Raw genomic sequence first — 25776 nt, forward strand, 5'->3', positions numbered from 1 at the left:
ATCACAACCAGCCTCAAAGTGACTAATGGCGTCAAGGTCCTCATCAACGACGATGGACGAACAACATTTCATGTTCCCAGCTCCCTCAGTATTACGCTTTAATTTCTCCGCCATTTTGCCGACTCCACCCCTTACTGCCCACAACCGTCAATCAAAGGCCCTGACGTCACTAGCAGGGCATGCACGCGAGGCTCCGCCCACGGCTCCGAGGAGGCAGCGGGACCCCGCACCTTGTCGCCATGAAGACGCGAGGCCCCGCCCACGGTCCCGAGCAAGGAGCGGGACCCCAACCCCCGTCGCTGTGGAGACAGAAGGCTCCGCCCCATTCCCATAGCGACACCAAGCTCCGCCCTCGTGGGTGGAACAGGGCGCTCAGGGCCCGCCCCCTGTCGCCACGGAGACGCCAAGCTCCACCCCCAAACCCGAGGAGGCGTCAGCGTCAGCCCCAACGCCTGTTGCCATGGGGACAACTGACCCCTCGCCCGGTCGCCAGAGGCACCGCCATCCCCGTCTTCCCCCCAGTCCCGGTGGAGATGTCCGGTCCGCGATCCGAGTTCTCCTCCGCGATACAGGCGCTGGTCCCCGACACCTCCCACTGCTGGCTTCCAGCCCCCTCCGCCCGCACTCCCGAAGCCAGGCCCCCCGCCGGCAGACGCACCACCTTCGCCCCGGTCCCGGCTCGAGCCGGCCTCGCCCGGGAGGTCATCAAGTGGCTGCAGAGCCTGGACCTGAGGTTTCCCTTCAAAAACATCAGGACGTGAGTGCCGGCCTGGGGCAAGAGGGGCTGCAAACTGGGAATGAAGGGTAACTGGAGGAGAAGAGGGAGGGAATAGCTACAGAGGAGGGAAGGGGGTAACGATGGAGGAGAGGGAGGGGGTAACGATCGAGGAGAGGGAGAGGGGTAACGATAGAGGAGAGGGTAACGATAGAGGAGGGGGGTAACGATCGAGGAGGGGTAACGATCGAGGACAGGGGGGTAACGATAGAGGAGAGGGGGTAACGATCGAGGAGGGGGGGTAACGATCGAGGAGGGGGGTAACGATCGAGGAGAGGGAAGTAACCATAGAGGAGAGGGATGGGGTAACTATAGAGGAGAGGAAGTAACTGTGGAGATGAAACTACAAAGGAGAAAAAGTTAGCTATAGAGGAGAGGGGGTAACTAGAGATGAACTGTGGAGGGGAAAGGGGTAACTATAGAGATGGAAGGGAACTGTAGAGGGAGAGGGGGTAACTATAGAGAGGGTAGAGTGGGTAACTCTAGGGAGAGAGGGGAAATGGTAGCTATAGGGGAGAGGAGGTAACTATGGAGGCGGAACTGTAGAAGGGAAAGGGGTAAGTATAGAGGAGAGGGAGGGGACAAATACAGAGGGGGAAGGGAACTATAGAGGGGGTAACTATAGAAAGGGTAGAGTGGGTAACTATAGGAAGAGAGGGCTATCTATAGAGAGGAAAGGGGTAATTATGGGGAGGGGGTAACTATAGTGGAGGAAAGAGGAACTATAGAGGGAGTGAGGATGTAACTATAGTGGGGAGAGAGGGGGTATCTTTTGAGGGGAGGGGTAATTATAGGAGGGTATCTGTTGAGGGGAGAAGAGGTAACTATAGAGGGAGGAGAGGGGGTAAGTATAGAGGGGGAACTATAGAGGGGTAGAAAGTCATTATGTGAGTGGGAAGAATGTTGATACTGTATAGGGGATAGGTGTTAGCACGACACATTAAATATTAAATACCAATCACAGTGCTACCCACAGGTGCAACAGGGACCTCAGGTAAACGTTGACACTTTCAAAATAGATTTAATCAGAGATTGTGTCTGACAAAAATTTGGGAACAATTATATTTTTTGCTCAGCACTTTAATATAACTTCCAGACCCCCATCAAATATTTATGGTCAGATTAATAGGATTTTCAGTTATTCTGTCAGCAAGAACTTGAACAGAATTAAAACTTCTCACTCGAGAAAAAAATCTACGAAACTGTCCATGTTTAAGTGCAGGCCTGGGAATATAAATACAACATTTGCGAAAAGTCTGGCGTTGTGACTTGGTTATATTTATAGGATAGTATAATATTGAACTGTTCTGAGTTGAAAAGCTTACATCTGATGGGCTCAATAGTACTCTGAATAAACATGTCATTTCTTTGAAATCTGTCTATAATTTCAGCATCTGCCATCTTTTTAACTACTTTCTAATTTTTTTCAGTGACAAAGTCCTTGTTTCAGATTCAAATTTTGTAGCAACGTTACAACTTCTCCTTCCTTGAGTTTTAAGTTTGTACATTGGCCTGCCTCCCGACTGGAGTTAGGCTGAAATGCTGTAAAGTAAAGGAGTAAAGTTTATTTATTAGTCACAAGCAGGCTGACATTCACACTGCAATCAAGTTACTGTGAAAATTCCCTAGCCACCACTCTCCGGCAACACTGAGCAAGAAATTTAGTATGGCCAATTCACCTAACCTGCACATCTTTGGACTGTGGGAGGAAACCGGAGCAACCAGAGGGAACCCACGCAGACACAAGGAGAACATGCAAACTCCACACAGACAGTGACTCAAGCCGGGAATCGAACCTGGGTCTCTGGCGCTGTGAGGCAGCAGTGCTAACCACTGTGCCGCAGTGCCAACCACTGTGCCACAGTGCCAGGTGTAGACCTCTTCATCTGCTTCACCTATGGCTGATTGCATTTGTAAAGCTTTTTATTCAAATCAAGTGAATTTTCATTACCAGCACGAAGACTGCCTTTATTCTATCAAATGTCCCTGCCCATTTTGCCACACATAACCAATTGCGTCATTGTTGAGTGTGAGGCATGGCTTAGTTGGTGGTATTCTTGCCTGTTTGTCACTATATTTAAGTGCCACTCAGTGCTTGAGTACAAAATTCAAAGTTGACAATCGAGTGCTGTACTGAGGGAGTGTTATATTGGTGGAGATGCCGTCTTTCAGATGAGACCTTAAAGTAGGATGAGAAATGACTGCTGTTTGCTGGCATTTGGATTTTGGAGTTCCGCCATTCTAAACATGTCTCCGACTTCTGATTTCTCCAAAGTCCAAACATAGCTGAAAAATTTAAAGTACATCAAGGACAATGAAAAAACAATGTAGAGTTTGATTGGAGCAGCAGTGCATATGGGAGCTGCTTCCACAATCACAGATTACACTGGTCTGAGGTCCCTACCTGCTTCAAGAATTCAACCGTCGTCCTTGTACCAAAGAAAAACCAGGCAGCGTGTCTTAATGATTATTGTCTGCTGGCTCTGACATTCATCATTATGAAATGCATCAAAAGGTTAGTCATGGCACAAGTCAATTCCAGCCTCCCAGATTGCCTGGATCCACAACAGTGGATCAAAGATGCTGAAAGCTAGTTTCAGACCAAGCTAGAGTCACAGGCTAGCCATACAAGCTGCTGCCAACTATGGCAAGGTCTGCAAGAAATAACAGGCTACAAGATGAAGACATGTAAAATCGCCAGCAACAACGCACCCCTCCCTGATGAGCTCAAGGCATTCTACGCCTATTTTGAGCAAGAGATCAGTGAGAGCACGCCCTCCACCCTGGAAGCCCTAGATGAACCTGTATCTGAGGGTCACTATTGCAGATGACAGAGCAGATGTCTCGAAGGTCAACCCAAGGAAAGCGACTGGCCTGGATGGGGTGCCCGGGCGAGCACTCAGGTCCTGTGCAGACCAGCTGGCGATGGGTATTCGCAGACATCTCCAACCTCTCTTTACAACAATGTGAGGTCACTATCTGCTTCAAGAAGATGACCATCTCCCCTGTACCAAAGAAAAGCCAAGCAGCATGTCTTAGTGACTATCATCCTATGACTCTGACATTCATCATTATGAAGTGCTTTGAAAAGCTAGTCATGGTACAAATCATCCCCTCCCAGATTACCTGGATCCACTACAGTTCGCCTACCGCTGCAATTCGTCCACAGCAGATGCCATCTCCCTGGTCCTGCACTCAACCATGGAACACCTAGATAACAAAACCACCTATTTCAGATTCCTATTTATCAACTGCAGCTCACCATCAACACCATTTTTCCGACAAAGCTCATCTCAAATTCCGTGGTCTAAGGCTCAGCTTCTCCTTCTGTGACTTCTTAACTTACAGATTGCAATCAGTCAGGATAGGCAACAACACCTCCTCCACGATTATCCTCAACACTGGTGCCGCGCAAGGCTATGTCCTCAGCCCTTTATTATACTCTTTATACACCTATGACTTTATGGCCAAGTATTCCCCTCTATCTCAATTTTCAAGTTTGCTGATGACACGACCATAGTGGATCAGATCTCAAACAATGATGAGATGGAGTACAGGAAAGAGGTGGAGAATCTGGGGAACTGGTGCAACGATAATAATCTCTCCCTTAATGTCAATAAAATGAAGGAGATAGTCATCGACTTCAGGAGGCATAGTGAAGGACATGCCCCTTTCTACGTAAATGGGAACGAAATAGAAATGGTTGGAAGTTTCAAGTTTTTGGGTGTCCAGATCACCAATAACCCGTCCAGGTCCCTCCATACCAACACTATAGTTAGTAAACCCCACCAATGCCTCTACTTTCTCAGAAGACAAAAGAAATTTGGTATGTCTGCTACAACTCTCACCAACTTTTACATATGCACCATAGAAAGCATTCTTTCTGGTTGCATTACAGTTTGGTATGGCTCCTGCTCTGTTCAAGAGTGCAAGAGAGTACAAAGGGTTGTGAATGAAGCCTGGTTCATCACACAAACCAGCCTTCCATCCATTAACTCTGTCTACAATTCCCGCTGCCTCAGAAAAAGCAGCCGGCATAATTCAGGACCCCACGCACCCGGACATTCTCTTTTCCACTTTCCTCCGTCGGGGAAAAAAGTTACAAAAGCCTGAGGTCAAGTACAAACCAACTTGAGAACAGCTTCTTCCCTGCTGCTGACAGATTTTTGAATAGAGCGATCTCACATTAAGTTGATCTTCCTCTATACCCTAGCTATGACTGTAACATTACATTCTGCGCCCTCTTTCCGTTTCTATGAATGGTATGCTTTATGCTTTGTGTGTATAATGTGCAAGAAACAATATTTTTCACGGCATACCAATATATGTAACAATACTAAATCGAATCAGTTCACCTATCGCCGCAACAGGTCTACAACAGACACCATCTCCCTGGCCTTACGCTCAACCCTGGGACACTTGGGTAACAAAGACACTTATTTGAGATGCTATTCATTGACTACAGTTCAACCTTCAACACCAATCCCTCAACAAAACTCATCTCCAAACATAAGAACATAAGAAATAGGAGCAGGAGTAGGCCATCTAGCCCCTCGAGCCTGCCCCGCCATTCAATAAGATCATGGCTGATCTGTCGTGGCTCAGTTCCACATTCCTGCCCTCTCCCCATAACCCTTAATCCCCTTGCCTAGCAAAAACCTATCAACCCGCGTCTTAAAAATATTGAGTGAGGCAGCCTCCACCACTTCGATGGGCAAAGAATTCCAGAGATTCACCACCCTTTGAGTGAAGAAGTTCCTTCTCAACTCCGTTCTAAACCGCCCCCCCTTTATCCTGAGGCTGTGTCCTCTAGTCCTGCTGTCCTTTCTGAGCGGGAAGAGCCTCTCCACCTCTATCCTATCCATCCCATTCAACATCTTATACGTCTCAATGAGATCTCCCCTCATTCTTCTAAACTCTAACGAGTACAAGCCTAGTTTATTCAGCCTCTCCTCATAGTTAAACCCCCTCAACTCCGGAATCAGCCTAGTAAACCTCCTCTGCACTCCCTCCAAGGCCAAAATATCCTTGCGTAAGTGCGGCGACCCAAACTGCACACAGTACTCCAGCTGCGGCCTCACCAGTGCCCTGTACAGCTGCAGCAAGACCTCCCTACTTTTATATTCAATCCCTCTCGCTATGAAGGCCAGCATCCCATTTGCCTTCCTGACCACCTGCTGCACCTGCAGGCTGGGTTTTTGCGACTCATGCACAAGGACCCCGAGGTCCCTCCGAACCGACGCATGCTGCAGTTTTTCGCCACGTAAGTAATATTCCTTCCTATCATTATTCCTACCAAAGTGGACAACCTCACATTTGCCAACATTAAATTCCATTTGCCATTTCCTGGCCCATTCGCCCAGCCTATCTAGATCCTTCTGCAGAGTCTCCACACCCTCCGCACAATTTGCCATTCCACTAACCTTGGTGTCATCAGCAAATTTCGACACCATACACTCGGTTCCCTCCTCCAGATCATCTATATAAATGGTGAATAGCTGAGGCCCCAGCACCGACCCCTGGGGCCACTAGTCACCAACCGCCAATCCGAATAGCACCCATTGACCCCCACTCTCTGCCTCCTATTTGACAACCAATCTTCTATCCACGCTAACACCCTACCCCCAACTCCATGCCCCCTGACCTTCTGCAATAACCTCTTGTGAGGCACCTTGTCAAACGCCTTCTGAAAATCAAGAAAGACCACATCCACCGGCTCTCCTCTATCCACCGCCCTAGACACATCCTCATAGAACTCCAATAAATTTGTCAGACACGACTTCCCCTTAATGAAACCGTGCTGCGTCTGCTCTACCAAACAATTCTCCTCAAGATGCCTCGCTATTTTCTCCTTGATCACGGATTCTAACATTTTTCCCACAACAGACGTTAAACTAACCGGCCCCAGCCACTCCATGGCTGGGGCTCAGCTTCTTGCTCTGTGACTGGATACGATAACCCACAGACCGCAATCAGTAAGGATAGGCAATTACATCTCCTCCATGATTATCCTGAACACTGGTGCCCTGCAAGGCTGTGCCCTCTGCCCCCTACTACTTATACACCTATGACTGTATGGTCAAATTCCACTCCAACTCGATGTCCAAGTTTGCTCGTGGCATCACTGTAGCGAGTCGGATCTCAAACAATGACGTGTCAGAGTGAAGAAAAGAAATAGAGAATCTGGTGAACTGGTGTGACAACAATAATCTCTCCCTCAATGTCAATAAAACAAAGGTGATAGTCATCAACTTCAGGAATTGTAGTGGAGGACATGCCCTCGTCTACAAAACTGTGATGAAGTGGAAATGGTCAAGGGCTTCAAGTTTCTAGGTGTCCAGATCACCGACAACCTGTCCTGGTCCCTCCACACTGATACTGAGTTAAGAAAGCCCACTAACTCCTCTACTTTCTCAGGAGGCCAAGGCAATTTGGCCAATTTTACAGATGCACCATAGAAAGCATTCTTTCCGGATACATGGCAGCTTGGTATGGCTCCTGCTCTGACCAAGACTGCAAGAAACTACAAAGGGTTGTGAAAGTAGCCCAGTAGATCACGCAAACCAGCTGCCATCCATTGACTCCATCTACACTTCCTGCTGCCTTGGAAAAGCAGCCAACATAATCAAGGACTCCATTCACTCCAGACATTCTCTCTTCCACCTTCTTCCATTGGGAAAAAGATACAAAAGTCTGAGATCACTTTAAAAAAGGAGTTAGACAAAAGGTGGATTACTGTAGAATGGTTAGCTGAACTTCTGTAGGAGCGAAAATGCTTGAATCTATCATCAAGGAAGAAATAATGGATGTAAACCAAAGATGTGCTCTTAGGCTGATTGGTGTGACAAATTGTCCCTAAACTATTCTCCCCTGAATCTGATTTCCAATGGGGGTCCCATACGCATAGACACGGGTCAAAGTAGGTGTAGGAAAATGCTTTGTTAAGATGGTGGCGTGGGCTCGTTGGGCCGAAGGGCCTGTTTCCCGTGCTGGGTTGTTCTTTGTAAATTGTCCCATTGGTAATGCATGGGTTCATGAAGGGAAGGTCATGTTTGACTAATTTGGTGGAATTATTTGAGAGCATGACATATGCAGTGGACAATGGGGAACCTGTGGATGTGTTGTATCTGGATTTCCAGATGGCATTTGACAAGGTGGCACACCAAAGACTGCTACATAAGATAAAGGTGCACGATGTTACAGGTAATGCATTAGCATGAATAGAGGATTGGTTAACTAACAAAGCAAAAAGTGGGGGGAAAATGAATGTTTTTCTGGTTGGCGATCAGCGACTAGTGGTGTGCCTCAGGGATCAGTGTTGGGATTGCAATTGTTTGTGATTTACATAGATGATTTGGAGTTAGGGACCATGTGTAATGTGTCAAAATTTACAGATGACCCTAAGGTGGGTAGCAGAGCAAAGTGTGCAGAGGACGCTGAAAGTCTGTAAAGGGATATTGATAATCTAAGTGAGTGGATGAGGGTCTGGCATATGGAGTACAATGTTGGTAAATGTGAGGTTACCCATTTTGGTAGGAATAACAGCAAAATGGACCATTATTTAAATGGTTAAAAAATTGCAGCATGCTGCTGTGCAGAGGGACCTGAGTGTCCTTGTGCAGGAATCTCAAGGAGTTGGTTTGCAGATGCAGCATGTAATTAAGGAGGCAAATTGAATTTTGTCCTTCATTGCTAGAGGGATGGAGTTGAAAAACTGTGAGGTTATGTTGCAGCTGTACAAGGTGCTGGCGAGGCCACACCTGGAGTACTGTGTACAGTTTTGTTCTCCTTTCTTGAGAAAGAATATACTGGTACTGGAAGGAGTGCAGAGGAGATTCATGAGGTTCATTCTGGAGTTGAGAGGGTTGGCTTATGAGAAGAGACTGAGTAGACTGCTATGCTCATTGGAATTTAGAAGAATGAGAGGAGATGTTATAGAAGTATATAAGATTATGAAGGGAATAAATAAGATAGAAGTTGTTTCCACTGGCAGGTGAAACTAGAACTAGGGGGCATAGCCTCAAAATAAGGGTTTAGGACTGAGTTGCGGAGGAACTTCTTCACACAAAGGGTTGTGTATGTGTGGAATTCCCTACCCAGAGAAGCAGTTGAGGCTTCCTCATTGAATATTTTTAAGGCAAGGATAGATAAAACCTTGAACAGTAAAGGAATTAAGGTTTGTGATAAGTGGGCGGGTAAGTGGAGCTGAGTCCACAAAAAGATCAGCCATGATTTTATTGAGTAGCGGAGCAGACTTGAGGGGTCAGATGGCCTACTCCTGCTTTTAGTTCTTATGTTCTTAGTACCAACTGACTCGAGAACAGCTTCTTCCCTGTTTTTGAATGGACCTGCTTTATATTAAGCTGATCTTTCTCCACCGCTAGCTATGACTAACATTTTATCCTACACCCTCTTTTTTTCTCCCCATGTATTCTATGAATGTTATGTTTTGTCTATATTGCACGCAAGGAACAATACTTTTCACGATACTAATGCGAGTGACAATAATAAGTCAGATCATCGGGCAAATACATCTTCAATAGTATTAGTACTAGGGACTATAGAAGTTGGAACTTTGGGAGATTTCGGAGAAATTGTTTCAATATGACAATAATTGGTCAGCATGGTGTCATCAGACTAGTTAATCTTTGGTTTGGGCTGTGTAAGAAATTGGATCTGTTTTTGCTCAAACTGTGTGCTCTGGTTTCCTCCCATATTCTGAAAGATATGCTGATCAGGTACTGAGAATGTGGAGAGAAGACCCATCCCCCCACACTGCAGCATTGGGCAATGGAGAGAGGAGATTATAAACTATTCCGTGTGTGTGTGTGTGTGTGTGTGTGTGTGTGTGTGTGTGTGTGTGTGTGTGTGTGTGTGTGTGTGTGTGTGTGTGTGCGTGTGTGTGTGCGCTTGGCTTCACACAGCAAGGCCATGAAGAATAGCAGGCAGACAAGAGACTGGTGATGAAACCTTGTTCTACTTTCAAAGGTATCTTGGTCAAATCAATGAGTACAAATGCAACTCAGGAAGTAATATCTATAGAACAATGGTGTGTGTAAAATGCAGCATTCAGGGATAGTCTGCAAACTGGGCTGGGATCCGTACCAGGCTGGGGTAGGCATCTATAGCGGGCTGGGGTAGGAGTCTGTATCAGGCTGGTGAGTTCTTGCAGTGGATCCCAAAATGATGAGAAGGTATAGTTCAGAGTCTAGCACAAATTATTCATTAGTTCATGTTAATATGTCAAAGCTTTGCTGTTTGTAATCCGTCCAGTACACACAGGCTGGAATTTTCCCTATCTGCATCTGCAGTTGAACATCCACTAAGCAAGTGTGCACGGCAACTAAGAACTCATGACAAATGGAAAACATTAACAGAAAAGGTTCTTAATTGACCCTGTCAGAAATTGTTCTCTCCGTGTATTTTACAGAGCCTTTTGTAATGGTTATCTTGTGGCTGAAATCTTCGCCTGGTACTATCCTCAAGATATTGATGTCAAAGTTTTCAACAATGGAGTCTCCTTCCCTTCCAAGCTGAAGAACTGGTCACAGCTGGAGCATGTGAGTAAACGGTCTTGAGAGATCTTTTCAAGTAATTCTGCATCAGATTAAACAATACCTCCTCTGTGTAAATTTGTATTCTTTTTGCAGAGTTAATGTAGTGGAGCATGTTATGTATTCTCAAAATGTACCCTCATCAGCACTTCAATCAAAGAATGTTCCCGATGGTGGGGGAGTCCAGAACTAGGGGGTCATAGTTTGAGGATAAGGGGCACACGTTTTAGGATTGAGGTGAGGAGAAATTTCTTCACCCTGAGAATGGTGAACTGTGGAAATCACTACTACAGAAAACAGTTGAGGTCAAAATATTGTATGATTTCAAGAAGAAATTAGATATAGCTCTTGGGGCTATGAGGATCTGGGGATGCGGTGAGGGGGGGCAAGGAAGGGAAAAAGGTGGGATCAGGACATTGAACTTGATGATCAGCCATGATCAATATGAAAGGCTGAGCAGACTTGAAGGGCTGAATGGCCTACTTCTGCTTCTAATTTCTATGTTTGTGGTCCTTCCCAACCCAATTGGCTTAGTCATAACAATAACAGTTGCACCTTAGTTGAGGCGGTTGCATAGTGGAATGGTCACTGGACTAGTAATTTCTTATGGCAGATGGTGACATTTTCTGTAAAACTCTATGACTCTATATTAAAATTCTGGAACAACAAGTCTTATAATGACCATGAAACCACTTTGATTGTCATAAAAATTCATCTGGCGCATTACCTGGTCTGGCCTATATGTGATAATGTACCCTGGTCCAGTAGCGACATCCACATCTCATTAATAAATAAATAAATAACTGGCACAAATGATGTTTTCAGATGCAGGTTGCAATCAGTGATAGTTATTTAGTGAAATCTTTAGAATTTTTAAGTTCAGAGCTTTTAAGCAGAACCTGTTTTAAAGGGGCTTATTCTTTATCCCCAATGCAGTTAATTTATTATTCAAATTCCAAGCAGCGGGCTGTTTTATCATGCATTTAATAGTTTTACTTTGAAATAACTTGATTTAGATATGTCTGCGAAAATAAATCCTTTTTCTTCCGAATGTTAAGAGTAATTAACACATGTATGTTTGGAGAGAAGAATATACCACAGGAAAGTGAGCTATGCTGATAGAACAAGACATTTCAAGGGCGGTACGGTGGCGCAGTGGTTAGCACTGCTGTCTCACTGTGCTAGGGACCTGGGTTCAATTCTGGACTATCTGTGTGGAGTTTGCACTTTCTCCCTGTGTCTTTGTGGGTTCACTCTGGCTGCTCCATTTCCTCCACATGAGCAAGTTAGATTGATTGGCCATGCTAAATTGACTAATGTCAGGGGGATTAACAGGGTACATGAGGGTTACAGGAATAGGGCCTGGGAGTATTTAGGTCTCACACTTTCAGAAGAACTTGAGGGTCCTTGAGACTAGTGCAGAAGAGATTTATCAGAATGATTCCAAGGATGGTAAATTTTAGTTATGTTATGGTGAAATTTAAGTGACGGACACAAAATGGTTACTTCGCACACAAAATGGACTCTGGGAAGGGTTGTTAAAAGGCATTGACTTTGGGCACAGACAGTAACACAAAGAGTTAAAACCTGCAGTGTCTGAATTGCTGCAGGAAACTGGTCAGACCTGGGGCACTTTAAGACTTAAGATAAGAGCAGACCCAGAACAATGGGTTTGATAATAAGATCAGCCACTGATGGGGACATAAATACATAACTATATATATCAAACCCAGTCATTGATAGAGGACTTAACTACATAAATGTATCCATTCTGTGTACAATGATTCATAAATGTATCCATTCTGTGTACAATGATTCATAAATGTATCCATTCTGTGTACAATGATATGTTAACTGTCCATGTCCATTCCTGTCTGCTTGTAATGATGTGTTAACTATAGATGTCCATATCTGCCTACTCAACTTGTAACAATGTGTTAACATCTAATGTCCGTACTGTCTATTGTCTAAAAGGTATAAAGATACTTAACTACCATTGTATAGTTGAGAAGGGAGCTGCCAAGTACTGCAGAGTATCAGTGCTTTCTCCCAAAGCTTTGTCCGAAATAAAACTGTTTGTTGAACCTCCAAGTCTGATTCTGAAGTGGTAAATTTCCCACAACAGTTACAAAGGTTAGGCTGGAGAAGCTGGGCTTAATCTCCTTGGAGGATAGGAAATTGTGGGGAGATTTGATATGAAGTGACTAAGATCATGACCAAGGAGAAATCCTTTCCATTAGCTCATGGTACAAGGAGTGAAGAATTTGGTGATGAGATCCAGGAGGAATATGAGGAAGAACATTTTTGCTCAGTGAGTGGCAATGACCTGGAATCTGCTTCTCTCGGGGGTGGTGGAAGAGAAAACAATTAATGATTTTGTAAGAATGGGCACCAAAAGGAATCTTAGACAACAAAATAATGAAGCATTCCCACAGCTGTTCCTCCATTCCAAAGAAAAAGCCTTTTGAGAATGGGAGAATAATATCAATTAAACATTACAGATCAGACTGTAGAATCCCTCGAATCACGAAGGTGCAGAAGAAGGCCATTCAGCCCAGCTCTTACCCAGATCCCATCCCCACAAGCCCACGTATTTTGTCCCATTAATCCTCTTAACCGATCGATATCTTGGGACACTAAGGGACAATTTAGCATGGCCAATCCACCTAACCTGCACACCTTTGGACTGTGGAAGAAAACTGGGGCACCCAGGGAAAATCCTCGCAGACGTGGGGAGAACTCCACGTGGACAATTACCCGAGGCCAGGATTAAACCCGAATCCCTAGCGCTGTGAGGCAGCAGTGCTAACCACTGAGCCAGTATGCCACCCATTGCAGTTGACAAATAACCCTGATTGACACTTAGGTCTCAAGAGTTGGCTTCTGGCAGCATGTGTTCTTATGAATTAATTACTTTTACTGTACTTTTCCTTTCAAGTTTTTTTTCAGGAAGAAGTTGAATATTCCCAAGGAATTAATTCATGCTACAATGCATTCCAAGCCTGGGGGAGCAGAGTATCTGATACAACACATATACACCTTGCTGACAAATAGGCAGTAAGTATTTTCATTCTATATGATGGTATAAGAGGGCGGCATGGTAGCACAGTGGTTAGCACTGCTACCTCACAGCGCCAGGGACCTGGGTTTGATTCCTGGCTTGGATCTCTGTCTGTGGAATTTGCACACTCTCTCCGTGTCTGCGCGTGTTTCCTCTGGATGCTCCTGTTTCCTCCCATATTCTGAAAGATGTGCTGATTAGGTGCATTGACCCCTATAGGTGCCGGACTGTGGCGACCAGGTGAATTTCACAGTAACTTCATTGCAGTGTTAATGTAAGCCTTACTTGTGACTAATAAATAAACTTCAAAAAAGACTTCAAACTTTAAGTATAACTTACTAAAGACATGCTGTCATTTCACAGGAAACGCGCAGATGTAAGAAGTCTTGTTGCTAATTACTCAGTCCATTGCTGATTGCACAGGCTGCATACAAAATGTCTGCAGGCTAGAGTGCGCTGTCGTTCATTAAAGTATAAGTTGTGTATCCTTTGGAGTTATTTGGTAAACCTTGCCGCACTGATGTGTAAATAGGAACAGGAAGATCCAGGCTCAATCTCTGTTCTCTGCTGAGCCAATTGAGGTAGTCAAAAGAGAGAGAGAGAAAGAGAGAGAAAAGCTAGGCGGGGCTCCTGACCCCTATTCGGTGACCAATTAGATTTTGCACAAATGCAGAAAATGCTGGAAAATCTCAACAGGTCTGACAGCATCTGTGGAGAGAAAATAGAGCCAATGTTTCAAGTCTGGATGACCCTTCATCCGAGCATGTTTAATGTGGTTGCAATGATTGGAATAAATTTTGCCTCCCTCTCCAAAATGGTGAGAGAAAGGTGGCATGGGGAAGATGGGGGGGAGGGTGCGGCGGTAGACAGAAGGTGAGGTTGAAGTAAAGAAAATGCTTGGGAGGGAGGGGTAACTTTCCTGTTTCTCATATAGACTAGGGCAGCACCTCGAAAAGGCTTTTCAGCCCATTAAAGGTACTTCTTTATTTTCCTGTTATCTCGTCGTGTCCCAAGGACATAATTTCATTTATTTTTAGAGCAAAGCTCATCCTTGATGGTGAAATGAGCTTTATGGACGAAGGCTACCAATTGAAGCTGCCTTTGATCGCCAGGACAACTGCCACCAATGCTATTCGAGCCAACACGAGATTAACTGAGCTGTTGGAAGACCCTGATATCTACTCAAACAACCAGAAAGCTCTGGCTATTATCGACGTTCATTTGCGACACAGGCAACTCACAAGACTAGAACATCCAAGTGAGTCAACAGACAAAACTCAAATATATCTGATCACATGATTCCAAAATATTTTAAGTAGGAAGTAGTCCAATATGTAATAATAAATAACAATTTAATTTTCATTGAGTTTATATGTTAACCTAGGTTTCTATCAGAAACTATCCTGTTTCTTGTATTGCAGTATAGCATAGGACTGATCTTGTTTGGTTTCAATTCCCTATGGTGCATCACTTAATTTGGCCTTGGTTAGTTAGAAGTTATTAATTAATCAGAATTTATTAGTTAGGGCAGAAAGTGTCAGCAATAAATTGGTGCATCAGCATAAAAATGGGTTAAGATGTTTTGTACTGAAGGAGACCATCTCCCTGCATCTCAAATGAGAAAAGGTACATTAATATTTTTGGGAGACATTCATAGCCAGAGCCATCCTAATACTCAACAATGAAAACTTGCATTCATGTCGTGCCTTCAATGTCACAAAATGTCCCAAAATGCAATCACAGGAGCATTATCAAGCAAATATTGATATAGAGCCAAAGAGGAAGTCCAGAGATGCGCAGCTTAGGTGGATTGGCCGTGCTAAATTGCTTCTTAGTGTTAGGGGGACGAGCTAGGGTAAATGCATAGGGTTATGAGGATAGGGCCTGGGTGGGATTATGGTCGGTGTAGACTTGATGGGCCAAATGGCCTCCTTCTGCACTGTATCGATTTTATGTCTATATCATTCTATGTCTATGTCATTCTATATCACAATTTGATTCCAGGAGCATCTTAAAAGGAGCAAGAGTTTGAATGGTGGTTAGGTTTAGGGAGAAATTTCCAGAATATGAAACCTGGGAATATCTCTGATTTCCAACATTTTCATCTCTTTTTATCTTAATTCAGCAATTAGTCTCGGCTGAATTATTTTGCAATCTTCTGGAAGTCAAACTGATTTAATTACATTCAGTCAAAGTGAAGTCACAGGCCAAGATCCTGACAGTGTATTGTTATCACAAACTATTAATATATCCATCATTAAAACCAGGATGAGAAGATATGGTTTGCAATTAAACAGATAAGTGCCATAAACAAGCTTTAAAATCTTACATTAGCAGTAGAATGTTTAAAACAATCATATGCGATTGCTTCGAATGCTATTTTAGCAGAGATATAACACGTACAGAATTGCTGGATCAATGTTAATTAATTACTAGCGGACACTAGATTTAGTAGGAAGCTGCTAATCTTTGTTCAGTATAGTTTCTGACCCTGTTTGAAGCATGCTGCGTTCAGTAAAAAAAAGGTGGGCCACCCTTTTATGCTTGAACAATGATGTCAAACACAAGTGATTTAGTAAGTAGTCTCACAACACCAGGTTAAAGTCCAACAGGTTTATTTGGTAGCATGAGCTTTTGGAGCGCCGCTGCTTCATCAGGTGAGTGCCTTTATGGCGCTCCAAAAGCTTGTGCTACCAAATAAACCTGTTGGACTTTAACCTGGTGTTGTGAGACTACTTACTGTGCCTACCCCAGTCCAACACAATCACAAGTGATTCAGTTCAGTGCTGCTTATAGATGGCTTTTCACTGATAATTGACAAAATATTTTTTCATGAGGTCTGCTTCCTGGTTTGGTTAATTTTCGGAGGTTAAGTCCGGGACTTAAAACCTCTCCCTTGACATATAAGTCCCCCATTTAGTCAGGCATGGTAGCACAGTGGTTAGCATTGCTGTCTCATAGCGCCAGAGACCCCAGTTCGATTCCTGTTTTGGGTCATTGTCTGTGCGGAGTGTGCACGTTCTCCCCATAACTGCATGGGTTTGCTCCAGATGCTCCGGTTTCTTCTCTCAGTGCAAAGATGTGCAGGTTAGATTGATCGGCCATGCTAAATTTCACCTTTGTGTCAGAGGTTAGTAAGATAAATAAGGAGGATTATGGGGATAGGGCCTGGGTGGGATTGTGGTTGGTGCAGACTTGATGGGCTAAACGGCCTCGTGCTGCACTATAGGGATTCTATGATTCTATACCATTTCCTAAGGGACCAACGTTCACCCTAGCCAGCCTCTTCCTTTTTATATATTTATAAAAACTCTTGCTATCCTTTTTTATATTAAGTGCTAGCCCAGCTTCATAGCTTCTTCTACCCTCCTTTATCAACTTTTTTGTCAATCTTTGTTGACATTTAAACCTTTCCCAATCCTCTTCTCGCCCACTGCTCTTAGCTACTCTAAATTCCTCCGCTTTTAATTTAACACTTTCCTTCACCTCCTTCGTTATCCACGGCTTATTACCTCTCTTCCTACTGTCCTTTTTAACCATCGGAATAAATTTCTGCTGAGCACCAAGAAAGATCTCCTTAAAGATCCTCCACTGCTCCTCAGCAGACCTACCTTCCAACGCGCTCCCCCAGTCCACATTCGCCAATTCTTCTCTCATCCTACCATACTCCCCTCTATTCAAACAAAGGACACGTGTCCGGGAACCCACTTTCTCCTCCTCCATCTGCACCAGAAACTCCACCATACAATGATCACTCTCTCCAAGAGGATCCTTCACCTCAAGGTCCCTAATTCTACCCGCCTCATTACATAGCACCAGATCCAAGATAGCTCGCTCCCTCGTCGGCTCCAACACACACTGTTCCAGGAAACTATCCCGGCAGCATTCCAAGAACTCCTCCTCGAGCCCACCTCGTCCAACATGGGTCGACCAATCAATATGCAGATTGAAATCCCCCATAACTACTGCCGTCCCATTCCTGCACGCCGCACTTATTTGCGCGTTAACAGCCCGCCCCACCTCCAGATCATTATTCGGGGGCCTATAGACGACACCCACCAGCGTCTTCCTCCCTTTGCTGTTCCTAATCTCCACCCACAACGATTCCACTTTCTGCTCTTTGGCTCCGATATCATCCCTTGCTACCACCTTGATGCTGTCCTTAATCAGCAGAGCTACGCCACCCCCTCTTTCCTCCTGCCTATCCTTCCTAAACACTTGATAGCCCTGTACATTCATCTCCCAGTCCCTGTCACCTTGCAGCCACGTCTCTGTAATGGCCACCAGATCGTATCCATTTGTGTCGATCTGCGCCACCAGCTCATCCACTTTATTCCGAATGCTTCGTGCATTCAGATAAAGCGCTTTCATCCCAGCCTTCTTCTGGACCCTATTTGCCGTAACGCCACCACTTGGGACATCCTCAGCCTCTTCCCTTACCTGTACCCTATCCTTAACTGTAGACCTCCTAACATCACCTACCCTCGCACCCTCCCCCCCCCTAATTAGTTTAAAGCCCTGTCTACAGTCCTCTTTACTCGATTCGCCAGCACTCTGGTCCCAGCACGATTCAGACCAACCCCATCCCGCCCGAACAAGTCCCACCTACCCCAATACTGGTGCCAATGCCCCATAAATTCGATCCCATTCCTCCCACACCAATCTCTGAGCCACCCATTCACTTCCTTTATCCTGTCAACCCTACGCCCGTCTGCACTCGGTTCAGGCAGTAGCCCAGAGAAGACCACCTTGTCGGTTCTACTTTTTAATTCCATTCCCAGCTTCTCATACTCCCTCCCCAGATCCTCAGTCCGCACTTTGCCTACGTCGCTGGCACCCACATGTACCACCACAACTGGGTTCTCACCCTCCCACTCCAGATTCCTCTGCAGCCCAGCTGCGACATCCTGTACCCGAGCACCAGGCAGACAACACACCCTTCTGTGCACTTTGTCATTGTGACAAAGGACAGTGTCAATACCCTTCACCCCACTATCTCCAATCACTACTACGTTCCTTTTCCCCTTCTCTTTGCCTATGTCCTGCTGCATCACTGTACCGTGTGCAGTTTGCTCACCAACCTCACCTGCCTCGTCCTCTTCCAGACTGGAAGCAAGAACCTCAAACCTGTTATGCAGATTAAGAGGCTGAGGCCTCCGCTCCTCACCCCCCTTCCTCCTCCCAGCAGCCCCCTTTTGTTCCTGACCCTTAGATTTAGCCAGTCTAGGGGGGGTGGATGTCACTTGCACCCCACTGACAATGACACCCTCTCTCCCCCTGATGAGCCTCAGTGTCTGTAGCTCAGAGGCCAGCTCATCCACCTTGAGCTGGAGCTCCTCCAGCAACCTGCACTTACTGCAGACATGGCCACTGGGAAGGACCCTGGGGTCCACCAGTTCCCACATCATACAGGAACCGCACATCACATGCCCCTCCATTATTCAATATAATTTGTTGTGGGAAAAAAATTTTTCCTTGTTTTTTGCTGTAGTAGTTTTGAAAAAAAAATTTTTTTTTTCCTTGTTCTTTCCACCTGGCCTTTTTTCCTCCAAGCCCTTTTTGATATTAAGCCCTAATAGCTCACTCTGCTGCCCTCTCACTCCGCTGCCCGCTCCGACGCTGCCCGCTATCTACACCAGGCCTCCTTTTAAACTTGGCGCTGATTTAAAGCTGATGGGCCACAACTGCCTGATAATCACTCCCTCACAATTCTTAAAGCAGTAAATACAATAAGTAAATGCTTTAAACAGTTCTACAAAGAACAAAGTGCTTTAAACTTATTTTAAACAGGTTTTTAACAGGTAAAGTCTTAGCTTTCTCTCTGATGCTCCTGTAAGGCTTGAGAAAGGGGACCTAGTGGTAGGGGATGGGGATATGGCTAAGGTCTTGAATAACTTTTTTGTTTCTGTCTTCACGGAGGAGGACGTGAATAATTTGCCGGGTGTTAGCGATGGAAAGGTGGTAGGACTGGAGGGTCTTAATGACATTACTGTTACTAGAGAGGTGGTGCGCGACAGACTGGAGGGGCTGATTGTGGACAAGTCCCCAGGACCGGATGGAATGCATCCGAGGGTTCTGAAAGAAATGGCGGAGGTGATAGTGGATGCCTTGGTGGTTATTTTCCAGACGTCGCTGGATTCCGGGGAAGTGCCGGAGGATTGGAAAACGGCTAATGTTACGCCGTTGTTTAAGAAGGGTGCCAGGCAAAAGGCGGGGAATTACAGGCCGGTTAGTTTAACGACTGTGGTAGGTAAAATGTTAGAATCCGTCATTAAGGAGGAAATTGCGAGGCATCTTGAAGGGAATTGCTTGATAGGGCAGACGCAACACGGTTTCATTAAAGGGAAGTCGTGTCTGACAAATTTACTGGAGTTCTATGAGGATGTGTCTAGGGCGGTGGATAGAGGAGAGCCGGTGGATGTGGTCTTTCTGGATTTTCAGAAGGCGTTTGATAAGGTACCTCACAAGAGGTTACTGCAGAAGGTCAGAGGACATGGAGTTGGGGGTAGGGTGTTAGCGTGGATAGAGGATTGGTTGTCAAATAGGAGGCAGAGAGTGGGGGTCAATGGGTGCTATTCGGATTGGCGGTTGGTGACTAGTGGGGTGCCCCAGGGGTCGGTGCTGGGGCCTCAGCTATTTACCATTTATATAGATGATCTGGAGGAGGGAACCGAGTGTAGGGTGTCGAAATTTGCTGATGACACCAAGATTGGGGGAAAGGCAAATTGTGTGGAGGGTGTGGAGAGTCTGCAGAAGGATCTAGATAGGCTGGGCGAATGGGCCAGGAAATGGCAAATGGAATTTAATGTTGGCAAGTGTGAGGTGGTCCACTTTGGTAGGAAGAATGGTAGGAAGGACTATTACTTATGTGGTGAAAAACTGCAGCAGGCGACGGTGCAGAGGGACCTCGGGGTCCTTGTGCATGAGTCGCAAAAACCCAGCCTGCAGGTGCAGCAGGTGGTCAGGAAGGCGAATGGGATGCTGGCCTTCATAGCGAGGGGGATTGAATATAAAAGTAGGGAGGTCTTGCTGCAGCTGTATAGGGCATTGGTGAGGCCGCAGCTGGAGTACTGTGTGCAGTTTTGGGCGCCGCACCTGCGCAAGGATATTTTGGCCTTGGAGGGAGTGCAGAGGAGGTTTACTAGGCTGATACCGGAGTTGAGGGGGTTGAGCTATGAGGAGAGGCTGAATAAACTAGGCTTGTACTCGTTAGAGTTTAGAAGAATGAGGGGAGATCTCATTGAGACGTATAAGATGATGAATGGGATGGATAGGATAGAGGTGGAAAGACTCTTCCCGCTCAAAAAAGACAGTAGGACTCGGGGGCACAGCCTCAAGATAAAGGGGGGGCGGTTCAGAACGGAGTTGAGGAGGAACTTCTTCACTCAAAGGGTGGTGAATCTCTGGAATTCTCTGCCCGTTGAAGTGGTGGAGGCTGCCTCGCTAAATATTTTTAAGAAGCGGGTTGATGGGTTTTTGATAAGAGAGGGGATTGAGGGTTATGGGGAGAGGGCGGGAAAGTGGAACTGAGCCACGACAGATCAGCCATGATCTTATTGAATGGCGGGGCAGGCTCGAAGGGCCAGATGGCCTACTCCTGCTCCTATTTCTTATGTTCTTATGTTCTTATGTAAAATCAGATCCAGCGTGGGAACATTGAGGTTTTCTGTGTGCTGATATACAGCTAAGTTGGTCACTGTGATCCAGTAGATCAGTACAACCGGTTACTTTGCTGGCTTGTACCGGCTTGTAGATGTTTCATTGGACCTCATTTCTCAACAGTATCATCAGCTGCACTCTTGCGATGTCACAACAGTAAGATCATTTTTTACACTCTGCAACCTGACACATGGTATGCAGTTATTATTTCTTCTTGTCCTGTACATTCCTATGTGTCTATGTCATAGAATCCAGGCTCCAGAATCAGGAGTTTTTTCTGAATACATGTCACGTTACATTAAACAAACCTTTCCGAATTTAAGAAGTATCTCTTGATTCCTGAGAACAGATGGTCAATTTGGCCAAGATGTGTAGGTTAGGAAGATTAGCAGGGTAAATGCGTGGCATTACAGGTGTGGGCAGAGGGTGGGCCTGAGTAAGATTCTCTGTCGGAGAGTCAGCGTAGACTCAATGGGCTGAATGGCCTCGTTTTGCACTTTAGGGATTCAATGATTCTAAGTTTTTTTTGGAGAAGATTATCTTAAATTCCTTTAATTGAAGTTTTTCTCCCAAATAAAGACAAAAATTGAAGCAATATTTCTCAATGTTTGATAGCACGGTTTACAAATGTTTAGTGCGTGTGATCATTATTGATTCAAAGCCTCACTCTTTTTTCAAAAGAGCGTTACAATTTGAAACCCACACTGGGAGAGCGAGCAACAAGACTTCCACTCCCACAGTATCAGTATGAGTGCTTGTACCCTGACAGCAAGAAAATAGATACGGCTGAATCAAGTAAGGTCAAACTCTCTTATTTCAATCTCTCCAAAAATCTTTCACTGCTTTCTTTATGACAATAAAACCTTCTCCCTCATTATTTTGGTATTCATGTTATTTTAAATTGATCCCTTGATTCCCTCCAATTTTCCCCTGTTTGTTCTGAAACCCTGGTCTTTAGCTGGGTTGCAGGGTGGCCAGCTTCCTGGTATTTCTATTCTTCTTGAACAAGCAGAGAGTGTTGTGTTGGCTGCCTGTTTGATTTTGAGGGTCATTCGAACCAAGCCTGATCAAATTTCCTTTATAATCCAGACAGCTTATGCCTTAGCATTGATTTACCTGTTACATCAGGCAGCAATTTGCAGAATAACTCAATAGGAGTAGGCTATTGAGTTGGATGATCAGCCATCATTGTGATGAATGGCAGAGCAGGCTCAAATGGCCACATCCTACTCCTGTCTTCTTTGTTTCTATGTTTCTATGACTATTCTGTTATTCTGGCAGCTATTCAGGTGAGGTTTCTTGCTGGAATCAGTGACATATGTACCTTCACTGAGATATTTGTGGCTTCTCTGAACACCTCTGATCCATCTTTCCTTTGTTCCACTTGTCATTCCCTTCCAAACTTTCTTTGGGCTGGTAACATTTTACTGAAGGGAATTTTAAATCAGGGACATGCTGAATTCTCCCTCAGTGTATCTGAACAGGCGCCGGAGTGTGGCGACTAGAGTATTTTCACGGTAACTTTATTGCAGTGTTAACATAAGCCTGCTTGTCACACGAATAAATAAACTTTAACTTTACTTTAGGGCCATAGCAATGTGGTTGACTATTAGCTGTACTCGGACACTAGGGATGGGCAATAAATGCTGGCAAGCCAGCAACGCCCATGTCCCACATAAAAAATATCGCGAAATAGTGAAAATAGTAATTTTTAAGTCTGGCCATGGCTACTTAATAACAAATGTGTTATTATTTGGGACTACTACATTATTTTTCCCATTTACTTTATTGCATTCTATTTCAGAATCCACTATCTCGGAAATCAGAAGTAAGAGCAATGTTCTCTTCAAGGAGATCAATGTCAAACAGGTGGTTAGAGATTCCCATTCATTGTCTGCGAACCATCGCAGCTGGAGAATTGGACAGTAAAGAGGATCTGAAATAGAGTTAATGATGCTGATGTTCAATAATAAAACTAAACTCATTTTTTCTTTTTAAAGATGTATTTTGAACATATTACTATAGAATACCATTAACTGTATGTTATTCAATGAAATTATGTCAACTATTTTCCTAAGCCTGACATGGCGGTGTTGCTGCGATTTTAGCCCCTGCTAAAGCTAGGTCTTTCTTATTATTTTTGAATAAATAAAACTGTTTACAGTACATGATGCCTGGCAGTCTTTTTAAAATGTGTTTAAGTTTTTTCTCCCTCTACTGAACAGCTGGAGTTTTGATTTTGTGCTCTGTCAATACACCCTCCACCTTCAATATCTCATCCAAGAAGGCAACTTTTGTACTTGACCCTGGACATTGTGTTTCGATCAGCCCCTTAAGCATAGGGGCACAAATCCTATCCCCATTTGATACCTATCTATTCAATCCAGCACATATCCCAACAAGGTTTCAGGTTAGTAGTCGGGAGTCTTATGGCACTGAGTATTATACGTTCAGAGGCAATCAATGCGTATGTGGAGTGTGTGGAGGAAGGAACAGAACATGGGTGGCAGGGTGGCACAGTAGTTGGCACTGCTACATCATAACGTCAGGGATTTGGGTTCATTTCATGGCTTGGATCACTGTCTGTGTGGAGTCTGCACATTATCCTTGTGTCTGTGTGGGTTTCCTCCAGGAGTTCTGGTTTCCTCCCATCTTAACTTAGAATCTTAAGAAGATGAGTATTATTTTTTGCCTAACTTCATTTTGCTCTCGAGATCCCTGCAGATTTTGGGTTCACAGAAGGTCCTAGCACGATCCCATTTAGAATCATTGTCATTTGCGGAACAGAAGGAGCCAATCAACCCACCAGCTCGCGGTTGAGCAAATCAGTTCAGTCCCATTCTCTTCTCCAATCCTGTAGTCCAGAAAAGTTTATTTTCTTCTATTGTCCATCCAAGTTTCCTTTTGAAATCATTAAACAATGCTGCTTCCACCCCCATTGTTGGCAGCAAGTTCCAGGTCCATGAAATCCTTACAGTGCAGGAGGAGGACACTTGGTTCATCAAGTCTGCACCAACTCTGCGAAAGAGCACCTTACCTAAGTCCACTGCCCCTGTCCTATTCCCATCACCCACATTTATCCTTTGTTCCTGGGCAAAGATGGTTGAGAAATCAGCTCTTCTATGCCTTAGGATGAACATCATTTTAATTGATTGCACATGGGTGGCACGGTGGCACAGTGGTTAGCACTGCTGCCTCACAGTGCCAGGGACAGATGTCCAATTCCAGCTCGGGTCACTGTGCGGAGTTTACATGCTCTCCCCATGTCTGCATGGGTTTCCTCCAAGTCCTCCGATTTCTTCCCACAGTCCAAAGATGTGCAGGGTTAGGTTGATTGCCCATGCTAAATTGGTCCTAGTGTTAGGGGATTAGCAGGGTAAATATGTGGCGTTACTGGAATAGGGTCTGGGTGGGATTGTGATCGGTGTAGATTCAATGGACCAAATGGCCTCCTTCTGCGCTGTAAGGACTCTATGATTCTTTTGGATTTCAATATAGGCAGCATTATTTGTTAGGTTATTTTAATTTCAAGCCTGGTACCAGTCTAAAATTTCCTTCAAACAACATTAATTTGTATCCCAGTATTTCATTGTGTGTGTGGTTAGCACTGATGCCTCACAGCAGCAGGAACCCAGCTTCGATTCTGGCCTTGGGTGACTGTGTGGAGTTTGCACGTTCTCCCTGTGTCTGTGTGAGTTTCCTCTGGGTCCTTCAGTTTCCTCCCGCAGTCCAAAGATGTGCGGATTAGGGGGATTGGCCAAGGTAAATGTGTGGGTTTACAGGAATAGGGCGGGGGAGGGGAGCCTGGTTAAGCTGCTCTTTCGGAGAGTCAGTGCAACTGTAATGGGTCAAATGGTTTCCTTCTGCACTGTAGGAGTTTTATATTTATTGATTGTGATAATATGCTATGTTAATGAATGCAAAATCTACCTAACTGATACATTTATTAAAAAGTGAATGTTAATTCTCTATATGAGGTGAGCAGTTAAGTTGTCCATCGCCTTGGCAACAAGCAAGCAAATGGTGCAATGCTTTGCAATCCATTAGGCAATCTGTTTGTTAAAAGTCATGAAGTCAAAAAGACCCACAAGTGTTTTGCGTTAACACGTAGTGAGAGATGGTAGCCCTCATATTGACACACATGCCAATAACTTGTGTATAGGTTACTATGTTAACAGTCCTGCTTCTCCTAAAAAGGCAGCACATAACAACAAACTTCATTAAGCAAACAGACCAATCTTTATCTCATTTAATGAATCATTTCTGTGAATTCTAAGGGCAAACTACAAGCTAGCAGTGATCACAATTTCTGCGCCTTGGTGTAAACAGAATTAGCGTTTGTGTTTAAAAAAAATGAAAAGCAACCCCACTTTATTTTGCTTAATGCTGTGATGAATCATAGAATCATACACTTTACATGCAGAAGGAGGCCATTTGGCCCATCAAGCCTGCACCAACAACACTCCCACCCAGGTCCTGTCCTATCCCTATAAACCCACATATTTACCCTCCCAATCCTCCTGACATTAAGGGGCAATTTAGCATGGTCAACCTACCTAATCCACATGCATTTGGACTGTGGGAGGAAACCTGAGCACCCAGAAATGACACACAGACACGGGGAGAATGTGCAAACTCTACACAGTGACCCGAAGCCAGAATTGAACCCAGGTCTCTGGCGCTGTGAAACAGCAGTGCTAACCACTGTGCCACTGTGCCATCCATGT

General features: G+C 44.8%; 1 protein-coding gene across 1 annotated transcript; it reads left to right on the plus strand.

Annotated features, from left to right (window-relative positions):
* Nucleotides 1-218: 218 nt before the first annotated feature.
* On the plus strand, nt 219-23171 carry spata4 (spermatogenesis associated 4). The gene is made up of 6 exons (XM_080189447.1): nt 219-757; nt 10206-10335; nt 13268-13386; nt 14428-14648; nt 21731-21844; nt 22854-23171. Exons 1-6 carry the CDS (start codon nt 240-242, stop codon nt 22976-22978), a joined length of 1227 nt encoding a protein of 408 aa, XP_080045573.1. The 5' UTR covers nt 219-239; the 3' UTR covers nt 22979-23171.
* The last annotated feature ends 2605 nt before the right edge of the window (nt 23172-25776 follow it).

Source organism: Carcharhinus amblyrhynchos, chromosome 5 (assembly GCF_965287045.1).
Source record: "Carcharhinus amblyrhynchos chromosome 5, sCarAmb.v2.hapA, whole genome shotgun sequence".
In the NCBI taxonomy this organism is placed as follows: domain Eukaryota; kingdom Metazoa; phylum Chordata; class Chondrichthyes; order Carcharhiniformes; family Carcharhinidae; genus Carcharhinus; species Carcharhinus amblyrhynchos.